This window comes from Apostichopus japonicus, chromosome 10 (assembly GCF_037975245.1).
Source record: "Apostichopus japonicus isolate 1M-3 chromosome 10, ASM3797524v1, whole genome shotgun sequence".
NCBI classification, from domain to species: Eukaryota; Metazoa; Echinodermata; class Holothuroidea; order Aspidochirotida; family Stichopodidae; genus Apostichopus; species Apostichopus japonicus.
Genome location: NC_092570.1, coordinates 15,505,154 through 15,527,987, shown reverse-complemented (window position 1 = coordinate 15,527,987; position 22,834 = coordinate 15,505,154). Strand labels below are relative to the sequence as shown.

General features: G+C 38.1%; 1 protein-coding gene across 3 annotated transcripts; it reads left to right on the top strand.

The window, feature by feature from the left end:
• Positions 1–727: 727 nt before the first annotated feature.
• LOC139974639 (LIM and senescent cell antigen-like-containing domain protein 1) lies at positions 728–21,759 on the top strand. 3 transcript variants are annotated; one of them, XM_071981861.1, is made up of 13 exons: positions 728–881; positions 2,459–2,566; positions 2,833–2,878; positions 9,370–9,436; positions 12,588–12,708; positions 13,293–13,333; positions 15,639–15,669; positions 16,785–16,862; positions 17,603–17,753; positions 18,335–18,427; positions 19,561–19,609; positions 20,126–20,201; positions 21,440–21,759. In XM_071981861.1, the coding sequence occupies exons 1-13, from the start codon at positions 862–864 to the stop codon at positions 21,558–21,560; spliced, it is 1,002 nt and encodes a 333-aa protein (XP_071837962.1). In that variant the 5' UTR covers positions 728–861; the 3' UTR covers positions 21,561–21,759. The 3 variants fall into 3 exon arrangements, with proteins under 3 accessions (XP_071837962.1, XP_071837963.1, XP_071837965.1); XM_071981862.1 differs by having other exon boundaries at positions 867–1,006; XM_071981864.1 differs by lacking the exon at positions 728–881 and adding an exon at positions 1,101–1,119.
• The last annotated feature ends 1,075 nt before the right edge of the window (positions 21,760–22,834 follow it).

Here is a 22,834-nt window from a genome sequence, read left to right as displayed (position 1 = left end):
GTTTGTAAAACCAAAAATTTTCTTTTACGCTCCGCGCCAACCGATGGCCGTGGCGCTCCGCTCAGATAGTCGTGAATACAACTTTGCAGATCCTGGCTACGCCCCTGACTTTTAATGAATTTCTTTGGGTCACACTCAAAGCTATTTCGAATGGAAAAAAAATTGTTAAGAAATTGACAACAAATAAACTCTAATTCGGAAGATTCCTACATTAGCAACTAGCATGATTTCACCTCATTTTGTCTCAAAAGAAAACTTGTTCCTTGTTTCCCAATTTGCACATTGGATATTGCAGTGCTAGTATGCATATTTTCCTTGAAAGGGGGGGGGGGGGCGTTGATGGAGTGATGTGTATACGCAAATAAGATAATACAATAAGAGTTATAAAGGGTACTAACTATAAGGCTGCATCAGTCCAATCGAATTTCTGCAAAGTGCCCTTTGATGTCGGTGCCCCCCCCCCCCCCCCAGATTAAAAGTGCTTCCGCCGCCCTTGCCTGTGAGGGGTAACTTTTATATAGTGAGAACATCTAGAAAGAAACGACATTGCTGTGACATTCAGTGTGCAAGTCAAAGGGACTTTTGCATGGTCAAATGACATTTTCTCCCTTGTAATCAACAGGTCACTGGTTCGAATCAATTTCTTGCCATAAATTCCTTTGCTCTTTTCTATCGTTACATGTTTCTGTGATAGAGGGCGCAAACATATCTTTCTTCACGATCACTTATGCACAGGCTGTAAGACGTGAAAAGAGAGGACGCTATATCAGAATATACACAAGTCTGTCAGCTTCCGATATCCTGACAAGATTTCATTGACCCACCTTTCCGCTATTTGCCTAGCAATCAATTGAAGTATTCATGCCGCCCATGACAAAAGCGTAAGTTCAAGTTGACAGTCATACGGAAGCTGGTTGTGCGAGGACTATCTTCAAATTTTCAAACGTTTCTTTATCCTTCCTTTCATCCGTATCGTCAGTTTCTGTTTTAATATTTCACGCACAACGTAAGTTGCTAGTCATTCAGCACTTGTTCACTGCTGTGTAAGGTATTCCCGCAGGCTAGGATGGAATTCCACACATATTTTTCACCTTACTGGCATTCATCATAGGCCCTAAGGTTACAAACATAATTAATTTAGGCATCTCGTATTAAGTATATTGATGATTACATTACTAACGTTAGGCCTAGTGGAACGGCGTATCAAGTTAATGTATTATGTAGACCTAGTGGAGGCCACTAAAATAGTACCAGCCTAACAAAAGTAAAAGTTAGGCATAAGCAAGGAGTAATTCCAAAGCCTAATTTAGGCCTATGAAGTATTACTCAGAGTCAGAGTCTAATGCTTGCCAGACATACAATTTAAAAATTGTCATTCGCCTGAAAGTGTTTCTAACTATATTTTCTCCCCTCCCTCCCCCTAAACAAGTAAACGAACAAACTGCACTTCCACAAATAGTCCATGTCACAATGGCAACACTCTAGCATAACCACTAGTGTATCACTCAGATGGGGACTTGCAACTTATTTTCATAAGTAATGAATTCATTCGATTCTGGGGGTCGCCAAATTTGGGAACACGTTGAACTGTTATGATGCTGAAAATTCCTTCCAACAGTTAGCCCCAACTTGCTCAGTTTTGTAAAGATTTGGCCAGATATTTATCAAGTTTTGATGAAAAGATGCAATTCTAGTGGTGGTATTCATTCAAGGTTTGGTGTTAGTACAGTATGAGCAGGCTTACTGTGCCAATTTATATTTTACTTGGTAGGCCTAACTGAGACCCTATAAACTTTTTAATCTAGGCTAGTCCAACAGTATCCAACTGGATTCCATCACGTACTAGTAATCCCTTATATATTTCGCAAAGAGATCATACCTATGTAGTCCGTTATCGCTTACTGTAAATACTAGACCTGCTGAGACCTTTACTGTCGAAAACTTTCACAACCCAGGAACTGCTGGTAGGGATATATATCCAAAATTGATACATTACAAAAGTGGATATGTCAGTGGTCACTTACAAGTGGATATATCTATAAAAAGCTGTATATATGTTGTAAAAGTTGTGCACATACAGTGTCATTCAATACATTTGAAATAGGAGTGATGCCTGACCAGCTCTGCTAAGTTACGTCTGTAAAGCTTCTAAACTTTCACCGGTCACATTGATGTATCATATTATACTGTCAGATATTATTTCATAATTATCAGAAATGTGTGCCGAATTTTGTGGGAAGTTCTCCCACACTAGGGGGGATGTTAGGGAAGGGAAGGGGTAGTGTTCTTTCTGACCATAGTGTAGTTGTCACCAAGTTCTCAAGACAAATTTCATATTTTTTTGACTTTATTGTAGTCAGACAATTCTACAGCACTAATTGTGTAATTGTTTTAAGAGGAATCTCCAAATAATTATTACCATATGTTTGCTACATAAATGTGATAATTTTCGTCACAGGTCAGACATGGCATCCACAGCCCTCTGTACTCGATGTCATGACGGATTCAAGTTAGACGAGAGAATAGTCAATTCTGGTGGAGAATGCTGGCACGAAGATTGTTTTGTGTAAGTATATCAATTAAAAAGGATGCAGTAAATTAACCACTAAATTGTTTTAACTGTCTATTCCCCTCTAAATGTACCAACAACCCCCTCACCCTCACCCCTGTATCTTCTCCCTCATTGTTCCTCCCATCAATGTTCCTATAATTGGGGTGTAAACTGATTTTAAATAATTTTTACTAAATTGAAACTAAATTTTAAATAATTTGCTCTATCGGTATATACAGTATGGTACATTAATAACTAAAATCCTGTTCTCTTTATTAAAGATGTGCCCAATGTTTTCAACCATTTCCTGAAGGAACCTTTTTTGAGGTGAGCTCAATTTCTTTCTCCTGTACTTGTACTGATTAAAAATTTGCTAAATTTTATCGTTTGTTGCATGTTACCTCTAACTTTGAAATATACACCAGTTGTAAAGTTCAATCGGATACCATTTTGTTCAAGATTCCATCTTGCTTTCCCAAACTATGGTTTTGCACGGTCTGGAAAAGCATACAATTACATTGTGTGCAACTACAACTGACATTCAATTTTGCTTGCTGGATATATCAGTACGACCATTCATGGAATAAATGACTTTGCATTCCCTTAACTTTTGAGAGGAGATGTTATCAAGTTTTAGTAGACCTATAAGGTAGATCTTAGAGTGCATACATGTAGGTTGGACAGGTAAGTATTATGGTTCATAAATATTCATGCCAGGTACTGCAATTTGTTTATGGGCATTACTGTCTTGTAGGTTTAAAACAGTTTTGAGGTTTACAAAGTTTGTTTGCACTAAACAGTTGTAAATCCTAAAGTTTATGTTAAAGAAAAAATAAAAAAAAGTAAAATTAAAGAAAACTGCCTTAACATAGCATTCCTTTTCTAATGTTCCATTTTGTATGTTCAGCAAGTTGCTCTGTGTTTACCTAATAACATGTTAAACATTGAAGCACAGTATATTTGACACTATAAAAAAGTTTTTACAGTTATTAAATTGGTTAACATACTGTACAGAGCTAAGTAATGTAGTTTACATATTGTACAGTCTGTATGCAGTGTGTCCCTGACAATTTGTACCTATTCATAATACAAGACTGCTCCCCATGTTCATCTTTTCTTACTTAAATATCTCAGTAAGTAACACATTTGGGTGTTTTAGTTTTTGTTTTGATAATAGTTTGCAACATAACAATGAAGAGTATAATGTAATGTCATTAACTTTTTATGGCTTATTATATTCTTTTGCCATTCAAATATCATCAATCATTATAAGTGTCCTCATGTTCATGTTTTGAGACTTTTCTTTTTCGACTTGAAACTTGACTGTTACTAAGTTACTAAGCTACTAAGTGCTATATAAAGAACTGCTCTCTGTTTATGGGATCGCTTTATAGAACCTTGTAGCAGATTTACCAAGTTCAACACAAGATGAAGAAAGGTTCCTTTAAAATTGATATATATACTCCAGTTAATATTTCAGTAGCTGATTAAACCCATAGCTTGGTAAGAAGATATACAGTAATACTTCATATCACCAGTCTTGACCCTACTACATTGCACCGTTCCCATTAAAGGCATTGAAGACTCGCCCCAAACCGCGTGCGGCCATCTGAAAAAGTTAACTTTCTGTTGCTTGCAAGTGACGTTTGGTTCGTGTCGCTACAAAATGCAGACAGTAATGAAACGTGATACCTTGTTGTCTTTAGCTGGACCTGAGATGTCCATCGCTGTATCGTTTATACACTGTGCTGTGGGTATTGACTGCAGCTGTATGTACTGACTGTACACTAGTGTCTAATTACCGACGGTAGCGAGTTGTGTGTGTATTTTCTGGGATCGATGGTGGTGTCTAACACTTCTGTTACACCTCATTCTAAACTAGGTCAGATTACGGGCATTAGACGTTTCTTTTTGTGCGAGTCTTCACACCCTTTAAAGTCTATAAACTTGAATGTGTTAGCACTGCAGACCACCATTTCAGGGTCAACGTCCACCACCTCCGACCGAATCTACCATTCGCAAAGTCTACAGTCTGTAATTTCCTGACCGAAATTTCCCCTGACAGAAATAGTGTTACTAGGACAAATTGCACCAGTCAGTTACCACTTCAATCATAAAATCATCTGTTTGGTACTTGTGGAATTTTATGATTGTAAATATCTCTGCAAGTTAAGTTACTGTATATATATTAACAGCAAGATGTGGCTGTTTTATATTTGTGGCCCATTGAAGCAAGAACATCTACTGTGCAGTGTTATTGCCCTGCCATGACATTTAATCAACAAAGTGTGCAGCAGTGATACTGCAGGACTGTAAATACGCCCACTGCAGTTTCCATGGCAACATATTCTTATGACAGTATTTTATGGAGTATCGAGTCCTGTTATAGTCAAGTGATTACTTCCCCCAGTATTACAGTGTTTGTTGTATAGTGGACTGTGCCCTACTGTGGTACCATAGAATACAGTACTTGGGGTTTAGTAATTGTTAAAGGCATCTTTAATATAGAGACAGAGAGTTTATTTCAGGGTAAACAAAAAGGTACTAAAAAGTACTGTCTGCAGCCCAAAACTGAATAAGTTATTGGCATTGAGCTATTTGCAGTGTGTGGCTTGTAGTATAGTGCATGTGCAATACTACTGTATGTACAGTATGCTTAGTAATTAAGCACACATTTGAAGACAATTGTAGTTCAAGTTTTGAAACGTTTTGATTCATTCATCACAGGAAAGTAAACATTCAATAGTTTCAAAAGTGCCTAAGGTAGGCCAATGTACAGTAGGTACAGTACCTGAACTACATAGATATACAAGTACAGGTTTAACTATGGAAGGAGATCATCCACTTTAATCACATCCTGTATTGTACTGTACATACTATATAGCAGGCTGTTACAATGTGATGTACAGTATACAGTAGTAGACATACAAGGCGAGGGGTCAGCCTCAGGGTGGCGGTGTTTGGTGGCAGGAAAAAAATGGTTTATTTTTAGGGGCAAATTTAACCAAAAATTCATGTCATGATTGTTTGTCAGTCAAGGAAATTTTCAAGGCAAAATACCTGCCCCCCCTGGCCCCTTCCCCCTTGTGAAAAGTCTTTCCAAACCCTTATGAATTTATGTGTGTGTGTTTCTTAATGAATGGTTATATTGTAGACAGAGACTACCCAACATGTCCGGGATGCCAGGTTCAACTTGTTCTAACTCTGTTGTTTCCCCTGTTGTCTAACAGACTAACCCTAACAACACTGTTAACCCGCACTGTCATCAAACGTTTAATTTACTGTTTCAGGCCCCTTCAAGAGAATTGGTCACTGAGCTATAATATTTTACTCTGCTGGATTATTTATTCAAGAGCCTATTTTTAGGGGGTGGGGGGGGGGTAGATGAACTGTTACATTCCATGAAAATAGGTGATAAGTACTCAGATTTTGTCCTTAAATTATTCAGAAGGAGAAATTGGCCTTTTGACACTTCAGTGAAGGTTGCTTTCAAGTATAGTCAAACCACCGTGTATTGCGAGCAAAATGATAAGGTTTACGGAGATGTACAGTATAAATTCTTGTCCTGGCATTAATCTAAATGTTGATACTATTCTGAACCTTTTCTCTCTTAAATAAAATACTTCATATACTTGGTCCTACCTAGAAGTACAGTACACAAAATGACACTTACATAATTTGTTTAAGACGTCATTGCATGTGATAATAATTATCCCCACTCCCCAACCCACCAAATTTTATAATATTAATTCAAGACCTGAAAGCAATCTATATCTTTAACAGACACATCAGTTTGCTTGTATTTACTGACAACAGTAACTTTCATATAAAAAATTTCCCCTTTTTAATCATATCCCATAAATCCCTCCTCTAACCATACACTGTTGTATCTACAAGGAAAAGTTTAACAAACATTTGGTTCTGTTATTCAAGATCAAAATATGAAGCTTAACATAATTTCCATTTCAAAAGAGTTGTGCTTTCCTTAAAAGCAACTCTTTGCTCTCCTTAAAAAACTTTTTCTCTTTAAGTACTGTTAGTTTTCCAAGACCCTGAAATTGATATCCAACCTAAGGGCATTTGAGTAGATTTTTATTGTTATTATATAAAGACTAGTCTCACTATTCCAAACTGTATATAAGTAAATTATTCCACACAAGGATCAATGACAAAAAACATCACATACAGACAGTATTATAGTTCAGTAAGTCAGGATATGTTTGATATGGAGATTAACCTTTGACCTCTGCTTTGAGAATAAACATTGCATGATGAAAAAGTCTCATTGTGCTGTTCTGGCTATTGGGATAAATGCAAACTGCAGTTCAGGATTTGCATTAGTGATGAGCTATGGATTGTAAAGTGTTCAAGTACGTCCATATTGCACCATACAGCTAACGTTACACTGTATAGTATGGTGTCCTGTACATTGTGCAGGCAGCGTACAACGATTCAATGCAATGCAATATAATGCAGCAGAACTTCCAGGTCCCCCACCCTGGTCCCTGGCCCACCCCCAGAAGACCCAAAAAAAATTCAAACCTGGAGTTTTTCAAAGAAAAACCTCCAAGATTGGTGTCTGAAACATGATAATTTTGTCAAAACATTCGTAAGTCAAGTACAGTGTTAACATTTGAACTAAGTAATTTGTTTACAGTATGTTACTCTGTACTAGTGTACTGTACATTCATTGTACAGTAGTACTTACTCATAGTATGTCATTATGTAACATTAATGTTTAAGTAGGATACATTATAATGTTAAGAAACAACTTCTTCTGGTTTAATACAGGTACATATTGCAGTATGCATTCCTCTGATTGTAATATTTCAATGACTCAATAGGGAGGATAATAAGGTCTTTGTGAGTCATAGGTACTGTACAATGAGCTGCAAGTCCTTGAACTGTTGCTTAACACTAGATACTGACATACACAGTAACATACACTACAGTAAGTTATACATGGCAGTGCAGTTTAAACATTTGGTGTAGATTTACCTGTCCTTATAAAATACAGGTACATCAAGTAAGAAATATTCATAACTGGCTGAGAAACTAATAACCTGTCTGTGTTTATTCCTTGATGAATAGACCAATTTCCTATCTATATTCAATTAAAAAGATCTGGGTAAAATCTGGTATTATAATGATATATCATCTGTACATAGTCTGTAATATAAATGGTCCATCCTGGCGTACGGTAAAAAATGTCTGAAATTACTGTACTGTTGCTAAGTACTGAACACTAGAATGTAACTGTAAGGTCCTTACATAAAAACCTTGTCAAATTTCACAGTACATGATAAATTGTTTATAAAATACATATACTGTATGTACCGTAGGGTGACATGGTATACAACATGTTCACATACTGTGCAAGGAGTGGCTGCATACCTTTGCTGCACACCACACATTGTAGCTTGGGAACTTCAACAAGTTTTACACATACTGTAGACTAGTTAGTACAGTACATGTACTGTATGCAATACAAATATGAAATTGAGCATTTACCTCAAATGTGATGGTACCCTTCTATTCAATAATATGATTTAATCTTCGCATCATGGACACAAGTAATGTAGTTTTGTAACTTTTAGACAATTTTGGCAGACACATAGATGTGTGTGAACTTAATTGCATATATACAGTACTTTACTATTTGCTATCACTTAATTTTTCTAAACATGATTTTAAAAGGTAAGTTAATTTATTCAAACAGTATGTACAGTATATACTTCATAATATCTGAGCCTGCTGAATTTGCTACAATAAATAAATCGATCGATCGTTCAATCATTCATGAAAAAAAGTTATGTCAGCGCCTAATATCCAAAGTCCATCAATGCTCAGTGTCGTTTAGCATCAAAAAATGTTCTTGTAGAAAAGAAAAGTCTTTTTGTAAGTTTCCTTTTAAATGCTCAGTTTTAATTTGTCAGTGGGATGTAACAGTTCGTTCCAAGTGAACAATGTTATGTAGTAAAACCTTCAGTTCTTTTACTTCCCATGCAATGTCACGAGCCCATTTCCGTCATGGGGGTACCCCTACTGTAGGTACATCAGCATAGCATACACTTAACTGTTGCACTGTTGAGGATTGGGTCCAAACTCTCACCATGGTCCTCATGCAACGGAGAATGGTCCACGGCAATCCGAGTAGAGCACATTTTACCCTTCATCAGAAACTTACGTGAAGAATCATTGCTTGGGGTGGACCGGCCTGTTGGGTATTGATCTCAATATTGAAACATTGTGTACAAAGTTTTAGTCTGAGCATGGTAGTATATAATACAGTCACTGTCATGATTTGAGAACATGTGCAATTCTGTATGTGCACAGTAGTAATATTGTAAAGAGATAGAAAAATGTGACCATATTGTATTGTATCTACTGTAACTGTATCGTTGATAGCCTTTTTCATGGCATACGGTACAGTGCCTTTATAGGCATAGCATCCATGTATTATTCCAATTGTAACATGTCTTTGACCAAACTAGATGTCTAGATCATAAACTTTTATCTGTTCCAAACTGCTTTCACAAATTATTTTTATCCAAGTTAGTTCAAAATCCTCAAACCCTGAATGTCAACAACTGTACCTGTACTGTGGAAAGATTCTGGAAACAGTTACACTACTGTACTGTATATGTACAGTATGTATGCCAGTACACAACTCAGTGCAACACGTAAAAACAGGAAACAGATGTAAATTAGAATGTCATGGTTTGCAACGAGAGTACAGCTCTCAGCATGCCCTTATATCCTCTATTGGTGATATTAATCCCATCCTGTTTTTTTTCCTTTCTTTTCAATTTTTACAGTTTGAAGGGAGGAAATACTGCGAACATGACTTCAATATGCTCTTCGCACCATGCTGTGGCAAATGCAGTGAGTATATATATATACACAGTACACACAGTATCCAGGGATGCTAAGTAAATCAATTCTTAAGGCGACCGAATCAACAGTCGGGATCGAAAATCTGTCATCAATTTCTTTTCCTTCCAAATATGCTAGAAAGTAGAATAATGGTAACACATTTCCAAATTTCAACTAGCATGTTACTGCCACCTTCAGGGTATCAGAGTAATCGTCAAAGTGGAACCGTTATCCGGTTTAACCATTCTCAGGTTGAACCGTTCCCAGGTGAAACTGTTCTCCAATTGGACCGTTTCCTGGTTGAGCCGTTCTCCGGTTGAACCGTTCTCAGGTGGAACTGTTCTCTGGTTGAACCGTTATCCGGTTGGACCGTTCCCTGGTTGAGCTGTTCTCTGGTTGAACCGTTCCCAGGTCGAACAGTTTTCAGGTTGAACTGTTCCCAGGTGGAACTGTTCTCCAGTTGGACCGTTCCCTGGTTGAGCCGTTCTCCGGTTGAACCGTTCTCAGGTGGAACTGTCCTCTGGTTGAACCGTTATCTGGTTGAACCGTTCTCAGGTTGTACCTTTCTCTGGTTGGACTGTTCTCCGACTCTGTATTTCTGGGAATAATACTGTATATGGAAAGCGAGAACTTTCAGCTACAGTGCTCTATTGAAACTGTTTTAAGAAGCTTTATCACAATTAAATTTTGGGACCATAAGTTATTAGCTTCAATTTCCCCAGGGCTATATGATCTACTGTATAGCAATAGACAGCCTACTATACACAGTCTATTAAAGGAGTTGACAGTATTGAGCTTTATTCAACTGCTAAGTTTCTACACATTTGTAATTTATTGATATTAATTTATACATGTGTAGTGCCTACATTAATAATCGTAACTAAATTTAAGATCGGTAAACCCTATTACCGTGTACCGTATGGTCCGCTATCGATCAGACACACATTATTAATGTAGTGCCTACATTAATAATCATAACTAAATTTAAGATCGTTAAACCCTATTACCGTGTACCGTATGGTCCGCCATTGATCAGACACACTAAAACAGCAACCCGGTGTAAACCTGTCTAATGAATTGCGTCGGCTTTACACATTTAACGTCATTCAGTCACAACAACACTACGGTTGGTTATTTATGGGTCTGTTCACTGTCAGAGACAGAGAGGCACAGGGAGAATTTTATTTTGTAAATTACATAGCTTTCAGCTTTACTGACATACCGACTAGTCATGTACTACTGTACATCAATTTGCATTTGAAATAATGTGGCTGGTTCTGCAAGGATCAGCTGAGGCCCCATTGGTGGGCCTCCATTGTTAATACTGCACACTAGTTATGAAAGTACTGTGTATTCTATTGTTTTAGTAAATTGGAAACAGCAACTGCAAAAAGTGATTAACTGACACTGTGGATTGCAACACGGTCATCAAAATAATTGAGATGTTTGACCTGTCTTGTGAAAAGGTCATCACCGTTTGTCACTTCTCAATACGTCAACACACCCCCTCGTTTGGACTGTTCACTCTACACTGCCCCAACGATATTGATAAGTTTTAACATTGCCCTCCAATGATATCCTACAACCAGGGTCGATGACCCACTCCCTCCCTTCCGACTCTATCACTTTTAATAGTTCGAGAACTTTCTCCGAGATGATAGCCTGTTTGCATAAAATTAAAACTCAGATTGGTCACGATTGTATTTTCCAAGGAAGGTTTGTTCATTCCGCAACTAAGGAGGTATCGTGGTAATATAATATGTAGATCGTTTGTAGATCATTGATTCTGAAATCTAAAAGATTCTGTTAAGACTTTCCAGAAGTAAATTATTCGGAAGTGACACAAAGTTGACCTCCCGACTCTAACTGTAGCAATCTAGAGTTAGGAGGCCTGCACAACTTTACCTCGATCGTTATGGTATTTAATGTAGATCTTGAAATGCCATGTGCACTACAGTGCAAGAGAAAGAAAAAGATTTCAGATCCCAGTGGGCACTGTACGACATCACAAATTTCGAATAAAAAAAAGATTAAAAAATACAGTCTCAGGCAAGACTTTTAAACCAGGATATCTCCCAAATGAAGTAAGGTTTTTCTTAGAGCTCTGTTTTGGGGGAATTATTGTTCTTCTCAAAGATGATTCTCTTCATATATTACTTAAGGTGATGCTTGGGTTTGTGTCCTCTCTTAAGTTTAATACCAGGACATTTACTGTCCTCTTCGTTGAGGTTCGCATAATTCTCTCGCCATGCTTGTAATTTGACATGATACCGTACACAGTGAAAGAGGGTTAATAAGTGCCAAATTAGTGAATGTCAGAATTACAGTACAGTAGATTCATCATCTCGTGAACCACACTGAATTCCAAAGAGCAACTTCCCAACTAGTTCTGGCCTTCTAGCCTATAATTCGCTCTATACGAAAATATCGTAAATTGCCCTTGGGGGGCTCGCCAGTCGTAAATTATTCATCTTATAAATAAGGACGTAAGACACCTTCAACCTATGAGATGTGTGAAAAATATAATGGAGGGATGGAAGGCCTTTAAGGTATGGTGTGATTTGCCAAACTCTAAATTAATCTGAAATGTGAAGAAGGAGAAAATGACATGTATCTTGGCACCTTTCTGTCCCAAAGAAGAGAAAGAAAAAAAATGCAGGAAATTAGGATATCAGAAAATTGGATTTAAGGAAGGTTTTTTTTTTTTTTTGGGGGGGGGGTTTATAATTGGTAATGTGTGTGCTATACGTAGGTGGCAATTGGCTTAGTAGCCTTTTTCTTAATTTGTTAAATTAATAATATATATATAGGAGTAGATACTGAACAAGTGAACGTGCCTCCTGATTTTAAGTTTAGCCTTTGAAATAGAAGACCATCTTGGTTTTTGTTTGTCAGCTTGGATTACATAACACCCCTTTTACAGTATCCCATCCGCAGTCATTGTGCCCCTTTTCCCAGAATCTAAGTGCAGTACCAATTTTTCGAGTTCAACAAACTGCCACATTCTTTGTACGCTTGATAAACTTGTCCTGTATGTATCGTTCATCACGTCAACCCTCTTCACACACACTAAATTCTTTCACCTGCACGTCGTGCTCACAAATATATTTCTGACTATATTTCTGTTTTCTCTCTCTCCCCCGCTCTCTGACTTTTAAAGAGGAATTTGTGATTGGTCGAGTCATCAAGGCTATGAATAACAATTGGCATCCGGCATGTTTCCTATGTCAACTCTGTGGGACGCAACTTGCGGATACAGGCTTCGTGAAGAACAGGGGAAGGTAAGGAACGGAGGACTTGGAGGTATCATTTGGGGAAATTGGAAGTTAGAGATAGAAATGGAGAGTCTATTTGAGGTTCCAATAGGTTCTGTATCAAAATAATATTGTCAAGAACAAACAACAAAAGAAAAATCGGTTTCCTGCAAATATTTCTTTTCATTTGTACATGATGTATCCATTGAGCTTAAAGTAGCAAGTTTACTGTATGCTGAGGTTTCAAAGGTTTGTCTCTAATTTTGGTATAACGTTGCATCGGTGATTGTGTGGGCTTGAAAATGAATTGAATCATTGATTTTCATGCCAGGTTCTTATTTACTCCACCCAAGCTCTCTCAAGTAACTATGTAGTTAACACATATTTGCCACATTTAAACAGTTCCCCCTACCCCTCTACCACCACCCCAACCCCACCAAACTACCCCACTAGCTTCTGTGCATCATTTTGACATGTTTGCACTTATAATAATAATCATACATGTGTCATTTATAATAATTTATATCATGTAATCGTGCAACATGTCTACTGAACTAGATCAGAAATTTATACTCAAGGTTTCTTCCTCTCTCTCTTTCTTTGATTTCAAGAGCCCTCTGCCATCCTTGTCATTTGAAGGAGAAAGCAGCTAGTAAGTACATTATTCTTCATTATCTACTAATTTTATAGCCACTGGTTCCATTCATTTGCAAATAAACTGTGTAGGACCTGTTCGTTAATTGAACCATTTCCAGGAGGAGTAGCCGCAACAGACTACTGTAGCAAGGCCCCAGGATACCGGTGGGCAAAGTTTCTGTCATAGCAGGCAGGCCTTTTAAAGAAAGATGATTGATATGGCGCATGGAAGCCTAAGATGATATCAGGGGAAGACATGATCATTTAGATGTTTATATGTGGAGTTTAACAGATATACATATACCTGCTGCAGGGTTTTAGATATGGTCCCAGAATTTTGCTGCAGTCCATTTAATAGGCCAATGTTTCATGCCTTACCACTGGCCTACAGAAACAAGACTCCATTACAGATTTTGATGACTGCAGGACACAATTTGAGTTTGTATTAACCTTCAAACTTAAGGAATATTATTTGGTAGCACACCGTTGTTGATAAACTTGATTCGCTCCAATGATTGACGGGTTTGCAATAAGACGGCTCACTCAAGTGGAACTACTTTGGAGAAGGAGTGACATTTACTACGGTAATCTCCAATCTAAACTCATCCCAGCTAGAGACAGTCATTACTGAGATGGAATAACTATACACCAAATATTACAACAGTCAAAATATCTGGATGGACAATATTCTACCTGGCATCATTCTATATTAGTATTCCTCGAAGGAGAAGAAGTGAATAACACCACAGACGAATATAAAGTAGTTATTAAAAGCAGGTTACAAATACACAATGAACTTGCTTATAGGTAGTTAGTTACCTTCGATGAAGCGGAACTTATTTTCATTCTTTGCTGGATAAAGTCCAAAATACCAAGTACCCTCACCTTATATTCTGACACCAATAATTTGAAACCGTGACGATGCATCGGTTGTAACTAATCAACGTTGCCGGCAGTGGCGGCGGAACCGGGGGGGCTTGGGGGGGCTCAGCCCCCCAATGAAAAAGTTGAGGGGGCAAATGCATGATAAGCCCCCCCAATATTTACCAAGGCTCCGAAACGTACATCTCCCCATTTTTCAATACATACTTGTCGATCTGTCCAATGCACACGTATACTATATAGGTGTAATAATTTTAGTAATTGCTGGGGGACCCTGGTCCCTCGGCCCGTCCCCTGGCTATAGACCACATTGTCACCCCAACCGCGTCTTCACGCCCGTGAAAAGTGGAAGCAGTGAGTGTGAGTACCGGTAAGCGTAACACAACTTCGTCTTAGGCCAATGACTTGCCTCATTTCAGCCAGTTCTCCAACATCCCCTTACTTAGTGGCGGAGCGTCCATATATACAGTCAGGGGCGGATCCACCCCCCCCCCTCCTGACGGACTCAAATGGACTGCTGGCGCCCTTTTCAGTTTTTCACTACTTTGAACTTATTCGCAATTATTGACTATTTTATTGCGCTCTCATATACCTATTGACATTTGTCATATTCTGTTGGTGTATAATTTTCCGACAAAATGGCGACGACACCTATTTATTCTCCGTTTATCTGCAAATTAGCAAGGCCCGGAAAGGGTCATTTCCTGCAATCTAGGGAGTAACTTTACTAAAAATTTTCTGTACGCTCCGCGCCAACCTGTGGTGGCGCTCCGCTTAGATAGTGTCGAAAGCGCCCCTACAGACCATTCTTGCCTCCCCTGACCAATACCCCTAGCTCCGCCACTGCCCTTACTACACTCAAAAACGTCTTTGCGAGTACACTACGAGTAACAGCTACTCTCTTAAAACACCATCGAATATACAAATTGCAATGTTTTTACAGACTTTTACGTGCAATCTGAGAAATTTTCAAGCTTGAGACCCATATTTTAGGGCTAGGTATTCGCAGCATAAAACACTCGGGAAGTGCCGTTTCCGGCCATCTGGGGGTTTGAAAAAACCCAAAATTTTCTTGTACGCTCCGCGCCAACCGATGGTGGCGCTCCGCTTAGATAGTCTCCACACATTAGCCCCCCCAATAATTTTTCCATTCTGCCGCGCCTGGTTGCCGGTAGTACTGTAGGTTGAGCACTGCTGTTACATTTTGTAGAATGTTTGGTAAATATGGGGTGTACTAGTTTCCATCAAGAACATAGTTCTGGTTTAAAATAATAACTGCCTCGAGAAATCGTTGAATAGACGGGCCAGTGAACAGAATGCGAGTACTACATTCGTCTTCGGCAATATCGTTTCATATCTGTAAAGATCGAAAAGATTTGATTTTGAAGTGATATAGAATTTGTTCTTCTTTTTCTTCTTTCTTTTTTCTCCACCCGTAGGTAGCGGAAAGCATATCTGCTACAAATGCCAGTAAGTGCAATATTGCTTTATGTGCTTGGTGTCCATTGCCTAAATATGGAACCATCTTGAGTTTTCATATTTTAAATGGATATGAATGATTTACTAAATGAAAAGATTGATGCCGACAGTTCAAATTTGCAAAATGTTAATCTGTTAGCCTCATTATTAGTTAATACATACATCTGGATCGAATTTCCCAGATGTTGTAATAATGTATATACCATACAGAGTCGTTCGTTTTATATTAAACAGCTTATATACACAGTATGAACCCAATCATGTGATCTGTCAAATGAGTTATCAGCATGTACTCTATGTTTCTGTATGTATTCTTTAATAGGGATATTTCTCTAATGGGTGAGTTTGATTGGTTGATAAAGTTGCGGAAAGTGTTCTGCATCGTAAGAAAAAGGTCGTAACGAAATGGTCGTAACGTTTTATTCGATAACAAAGATACATATTTAATTTCCAATTTTGGTGGTATCTCGTGAGTGGTAGAATTCATCACAGCAGTGCAGCTATAAATGTTTTAGCTCACTTCTGCACAGAGGAAAATAATGATTCTACAAAAACAGAAATTTTAAAATTTTGATGAAATTCTAACGACATAGAGAGAACCTTTGCCAGTCAAACAAACAAACAAACAACAATAAGAATATAATAATAGGAAAGTAAAGCATTTGTTCAAAGGACATTTACTGCTGTCATGACATCACAAGAAGACCTACTGAGATCCATTGTAGGTTTAGCCAGTCAAACTAGCCTTCATTTTATCAACAATATCTTGATTCAGAGACAAGTTATTGAGATGGGTGTTTTCAACTAGCAGTGGAGGAGAAATTTTTTCTCTCCATATGAGTGTTACATTGCCCCCGCCTCCGGACGGATCCATCCCTTTACCTTTTGTGATAACTGAACAAAAAATCATTTCACAAAACATGAAGTGTATCATGACTGGTTTTTCCTTAAATGTTTCAGACATAATAGGTTACTTATGCATCAGGAGTGATTAAAATGATTATCAAGAACTTTCTGAAGGACTAAGCATAATATCTCATGTTTTTTTCCTGTTTTCTTCCTCTCTCTCCCCCCCCTCCCCCCCCGCTCTCTTGTTATTATCACAGCGGTATCATCGAAGATGGTCACATCAAGTTTAAGATGGAGACGTACCACCCGTATCACTTTAACTGTGGCAGCTGTGGGTAAGTTTCAAGTTGGTCTATCTCTTGCAGAGCGGTGGAACAGTTTGAACTTTTCATACTCAACGCTAGCTATCGAACGTGGAGAAAGTGATATACTAGGCTGTAGCCATTTGTGAATCTGCTAAGCTCATAGAATGAGCAACCACGGCAACAACAACACCAATGGAACAAAAAAAATATACCGAAAACGATGCATGCATCAGTAATTTATCCAGAGATACGGTCTCGATATTATTGTACCTTCTTAGGTAAATTAGTCAATAAGGTACAACCATTAGCTGATATATTTTGACTACAGCTGTCATGGAATTTGGCCAGTGCTCCTCGTTGGAAGAATAATACTTCTCTGCGAGAATGAGAATCTGTCAATTCTCATTTCGGTTTTTCTTTGGTAGAAGACTTTTAATTATGTGTTTTGCTAGAAAAACTTCACAGATGTCTTACCATCTGTCGTCTTTAGTTAACTGACGTCGATTTCTCTGATCTTGGGTAAAAACACTTACAATTCAATCGTTACAAAATCCACATTTCTGGTTGATGAGGAAGGTGTAGAGGAGGGGGGGGGCAGCAGGGGAGGGGAGTGGTATTGAAAGTTTTAATTCAGGGGTGCTAAACCTTACTCATGAATGACAGTCTCTGTCATCTTGAATGTTTGCTTCCCAGCTCATTTTCCTTATAGATCATTCTCAGCAACTTCCCCCCCCCCCCTTTCATTTGATATTTTCTCTCACGATATATAGAGAAGAGTTGACGTCCACTGCTCGCGAACTACGAGGCGAGCTCTACTGCCTGCCCTGCCACGACAAGATGGGTATACCCATATGCAGCGCTTGCCATCGCCCCATTGAGGAACGAATCGTGACGGCCTTAGGCAAGCAGTGGCACGTAGAGGTGTGTACATGGTATCTTCTCTCCATTGTTGTTGTTGTCTGTTTTTCTTTATTCCTGGGTTAACAATCCATTATACCCACAGACAAAACTCAGACCTAACTTTGTTGGCCTATTATCACCATACTACTATCACATTGAGAGAAGGAAAGGTCGGTATCTCTGCCAAAATTTTGGTCCGAAAAAATTCATACAGAATTACCAGAATGATCTCCCAGTTTCTTACAGATGTTGAGATTTAGGGATTTAAATTGAGGAAGTGGATCCATAATATGGCAGCATTGTAAAGAAATGATAACAAGTCTGTCAGGAGGGTTATATCAATCTTTCTTTATTTGCATGTTTGGCTTCCCATGTTCAGTCTGGCACCCAAGGGTTAGTGTAAAGCTATTTGTACAGGAGTTAAAATCTGTGTATACATGTGATGATCATGAATGCACGTCACTATTAACATTGCTACTCCCTTCATGCCCAACTCCAACGAAATGCTGCACTTACCTAACCATCTCAGAAGCTACAAAACTGGTAACATTTTTTAATAGTAATCTGGTCTCTCTGAGTGTTAATTTTTTTTGTTCTTCCAGCATTTTGTCTGTGCTAGATGCGAGAAGCCATTTTTGGGCCATAGGCATTATGAGAAGAATGGGAAGGCTTACTGCGAGACCCATTACAATCAGGTATATGACATTTTTATGAATATTTAAAACGTAGGCTAAACTAGAGAAAAAACACAAGTTTCATGGATTGTCATCAATCATTCCCAGTGGTAAGCATTTTACAAATACTTAACAACTAATGATGAGATATTGAGAAGGAAGTCTTCATTTGTAAGACAAGTTGATTGCTTTTGAAAATAAAGTTGGGGTGGGGGAGGGGGTGTAATTGTGGAATTTATTAATTCATATTTTCATGTGACCAGGGTTCTGCCGCTGCCGGTCGGCGCCGGTCGGGCCCGACCAGCACGCTGAATTACCGACCGCCACAATCTGCCTGAGTGACTTTTCCGACCGGCACTTATTTTCGATAGGAACTCCAAAAAACAGCTCCATAGCCGGAGGGTCGAACGTACAGAAACAATCTGTTTGAGACTAGGGGAAATCCAGTTCATAACTGTTCAAAATATCCAACACATCACAGTGTCATACTTAGGTGTTAGACAGGGGATGAGCTCACAGTTGTTTGGCAAGGTACCTGGGAAAATTCGCAGCACATGTACCGTGGTAGTTGGGTAGGGTAATTATGTAATTATGTGATATCTTTTCAATGGACCGATTTCATAGGCCCGATGTTGAATAAATGAGAGAGAATACATAATTCATTATGATTCGTCTTTATTTGGGAGTGGACTCTCACTCACTGTCCATCTAAAATTATCATCTCAGCCTGAATGATTTATTTAATAGGCACCACCGGCTGGTCTGTACTCTGGTGCTCCAGATATTTGTCCTAACTTTTTTCATTAATTATGAAAAATTCCAGACATGAGATCTCATTTCAAAGCTGTCTACATGTGGCTCAGAATACTCGGGAAGGGCCGTTTCCGGCCATCTGGGCGGTTTCCAAAACCCAAAATTTTCTTGTACGCTCCGCGCCAACCGATGGTGGCGCTCCGCTTAGATAGTCCTGCCGGCACTCAATCCACCTTGGGCAGAACCCTGTGTGACATATATATTCCTTCAGTAAGATAGTTTCCATGTTAGCTCTGTTCAAATGACCATCACAAATTTTAATTTCCACAAATATGGAAAATTTCCCCTGAATGTTTTCTGACTTTTTTTTTTATATTCATTTCTTTTCTTGCATTTTGCAGTTATTTGGTAATATGTGCTACTACTGCAGCAAGGCTATAATATCTGAAAGTAAGTAATACAATTTTACCATTTGTTTTAATCTTTATCTTTGTCAACGTTTTGTCCTGTCGCTATTTGTTGAATAAAGTAATTTAAAAGTTGATGAAATGTTACCTGGCAACTTCAATGATCTATGGAAGTACTAGTACTTTTCTCCTGAGTTCTCCTGCAAATGTTACCATGTAAGGATAGGAAAAAAAAGACAAAAATCCAGGTGTATTTCTTTCATTTGGATTTGGAACTTTGGATTTCATCCTACGAAGGAGATTTCAATGAATCTCGGAAGAAACAAAGAAAGTAAAAAAAAAGTAGTTTAGTTGGTGATAAAGGAGATTTAAATCACCAAAAAAACAAGTAAAAGGAATAGGTCTTCCAATTATAAAAAGAAATTTAATTTCTGAAAACCTGTAAATTATATTGAAATGTTGGTTGCAATCTCACCAGCCAACTATAGCAAACATGATCATGTTGCCCCAGAAGTCACCCTTATTTTTAATTCATCATATCTCCATCTCTTCGTTCCAGTGATGTGTACCATGAACAAAACTTGGTGTGAAGAACATTTTTATTGTTCCATCTGTGACACTCTACTCAACACAAAGTAAGCACTTTTCCTCTCTGTTTCACGTTCCGGAGCCAATTTAGCTGATTACTTTTATTTCAAGATCGGGTTACCGTTTCTATTTGAAACCTCATCTCAAAATTGCCCAAACAGGAAGATCATTTGTACGGTTGCAACATTAATATGGGGATTAAATCAATGGTTAATCATTCAATTATCATATTTGTGGGCTTTATAACATTCCCCTCCCCCCTCCCTCTTTTTTGGGTTGGTTATCATGAACTTAACTTTCCGTTGCTTGCAAGTGACGTTTTCTGCTTGTCGCTACAAAATGCAGACAGTAATGAAACGTGATACCTTGTTATCTTTAGCTGGACCTGTGAGTATTGACCGTATCTGTATGTACTGACTGTACACTAGTGTCTAATTACCAAAGGTAGCAAGCTGTGTGTGTATTTTCTGGAATCGATGGTGGTGTCTAAAACCGTTGTTACACCTCATTCGAAACTAGGTCAGAGTACCGGCATGAACCGTTTCTTTTTGCGCAAGTCTTCACACCCTTTAACTTTCTCTGTATAACCAAAACCTATTATATATCGGTTACAATTGCATAGGGGTTTGGGTGAGTTTGTGTAACAGTTGGCTGTGCTGTGCCAGGTATGTAAGTTTCTATACACTGTCAATGTCAGAGCAAACACCAACCTTGTTATCCTGTATTCTTCTTCACGAAGAAGGACACCTTAGCTTAGGTCTGCACACATTTTGGTGTTGCAGTTTCATCAGGCAGAAAAATAGCCCAGTTTTTGTTGCATAGAAAGCAGGAAAAAATGCAAAGTGTAATCAAAATTTGATTAACCACCAAAATGGATTTGTTACATTGCAGGTTAGATTAAAGGAAGGATAGCTATTGCATATGAAGCTGAAAAAGTTTAGACGTGTTCAAACTTAATCGATTTCCAAAGAGATCATATTTAGTTAGGAGGACGAGCATGAAAAACATCCCCAGAACTTTTCTGCAAAGCAGTTCACTTGTAACATTCATAGAAAAAAATTAATTAATAAATTCCCAGAGAGGATTTGTGGCAATGGTGTTAGTCTAAGAAAGTAGTTAGGCAGAGTGGGTCGGCTGCAAAATTTTGAGACTGGGAGTCCCCACAACCCACCGCAGTTCCCCCGCCCCCTACACCCTTCACCCCCACTACACACTACACCCCCCTAAACCCCCACTCCCCCCACTCTAGAAATATGATCTCATTTCCCTTTCCATTTCTTTTCAGGAGTAAATTTGTTGAGTTTGACCTGAAACCAGCTTGTAAAAGGTGCTTTGACAAGTTTCCGGTCGAAATGAAGAGAAGAATCAAGAAGAACGAGCAGTCGAAATTTGGCAAAACCAAGTAAAAAAACGAAACGTTATCGCCATGGAAACGTCATATAATTTTTACAAAAACCTACTGGCCTTCTTGATCTGCATGTTCCAAGATCAGACAACTAACTGTCCCTTTTATATTGGGAAAGGTTGTTTGAACATGATAGCTTTATGAAAGAATTACAAATTTTTGGTATTAAAATATCACTCTCATATCTGTTCCCCCCCCCACCGCCCCAAAAAAAATAATGATTAAAACATCTAGTGAACTCTAGTCAAAAAACATAAAGTTGAAAATCATGAATTTAGTTTTGAATAACTTAGTATTATATTATTATTATTATTATTGTTATTATTATTATTTTTATCATTATTATTATTTACTAATACAGCTTTTAGTTAAAGTGTTTTTTTTTTTTTTTTGAAGAATGCATATTCACATCTCAAATGTGAAACCAACTCAAAACGTTTTGGTTTTTGTTGTAGTCCATGAAAATTTGGATGGAATCGGATTATTAACACCCTTCAGTAAGTAACTCGGTCCTCTCCCTTGTGAGCAATGACTTGTTTGCACCAGATATGAATCAATAAGTAAATAAATAGCTGGCAGTCTTTTGCTCCGTATTCCACCGTGGTTCGGTTCATGTATAACAAGTGACAACAATTCGGTTTTCTACGGTCACCATTTGTCAAGCAAAAGACAAACATTGGTAAACATCAGAAGAAAAAAACAGTCATGAGAATAGATCAGGTGATAATTATATGAAATATGACTTACGTGTGTGTATTAATCTAATTTGATTAATTAGTATAAGTTAATTGGTATGTGGTTAAAGTTTCCTGATACGTAAACTTCCGTACGTGGGTGATAGATCGCATAATCTAAAAGTCTTGATCAGTTTTGGAAGAGATTCACGGCAGACCATATACATAGATTCATATTCACCAGAGAGACAGGGTGGGTGATGATTGGGTGGTGATAGCCCCCAATTTTGTTCTTGTTTCTACATGGTGGTCGGATTCAAAGAACCCAGGGTAATACCCTCTCCTTGTTTAAATCCTTTATATGGCCCCTTCCATATAGGTTCAGCCTTTACCTAAATCAATTGAGAAATTATAGAATTTACCACCCCCCCTTCCCCTCTCCCCACACACTTTTGAAAGTACAAGTTATAGTGCATGTATTGCTGTTTGCCAGGCTTATAATCAAGTCATTGCTTGTTTGAGAGTCTGAGAAATTAGTAATATATGCTAACAATGTTACAATTATAATCAGTCTTTTTTTGTTGTACACAATCATTGAAAC

Bases quoted from the DNA above. Each gene is read 5' to 3' on its own strand.
- LOC139974639 (XM_071981861.1), top strand. From the start codon at position 862: ATGCCGCCCATGACAAAAGC. The intron at 17,754-18,334 runs GTGTGTACATGG...TTGTTCTTCCAG, and splicing joins GCAAGCAGTGGCACGTAGAG to CATTTTGTCTGTGCTAGATG. The intron at 20,202-21,439 runs GTAAGCACTTTT...ATTTCTTTTCAG, and splicing joins GACACTCTACTCAACACAAA to GAGTAAATTTGTTGAGTTTG.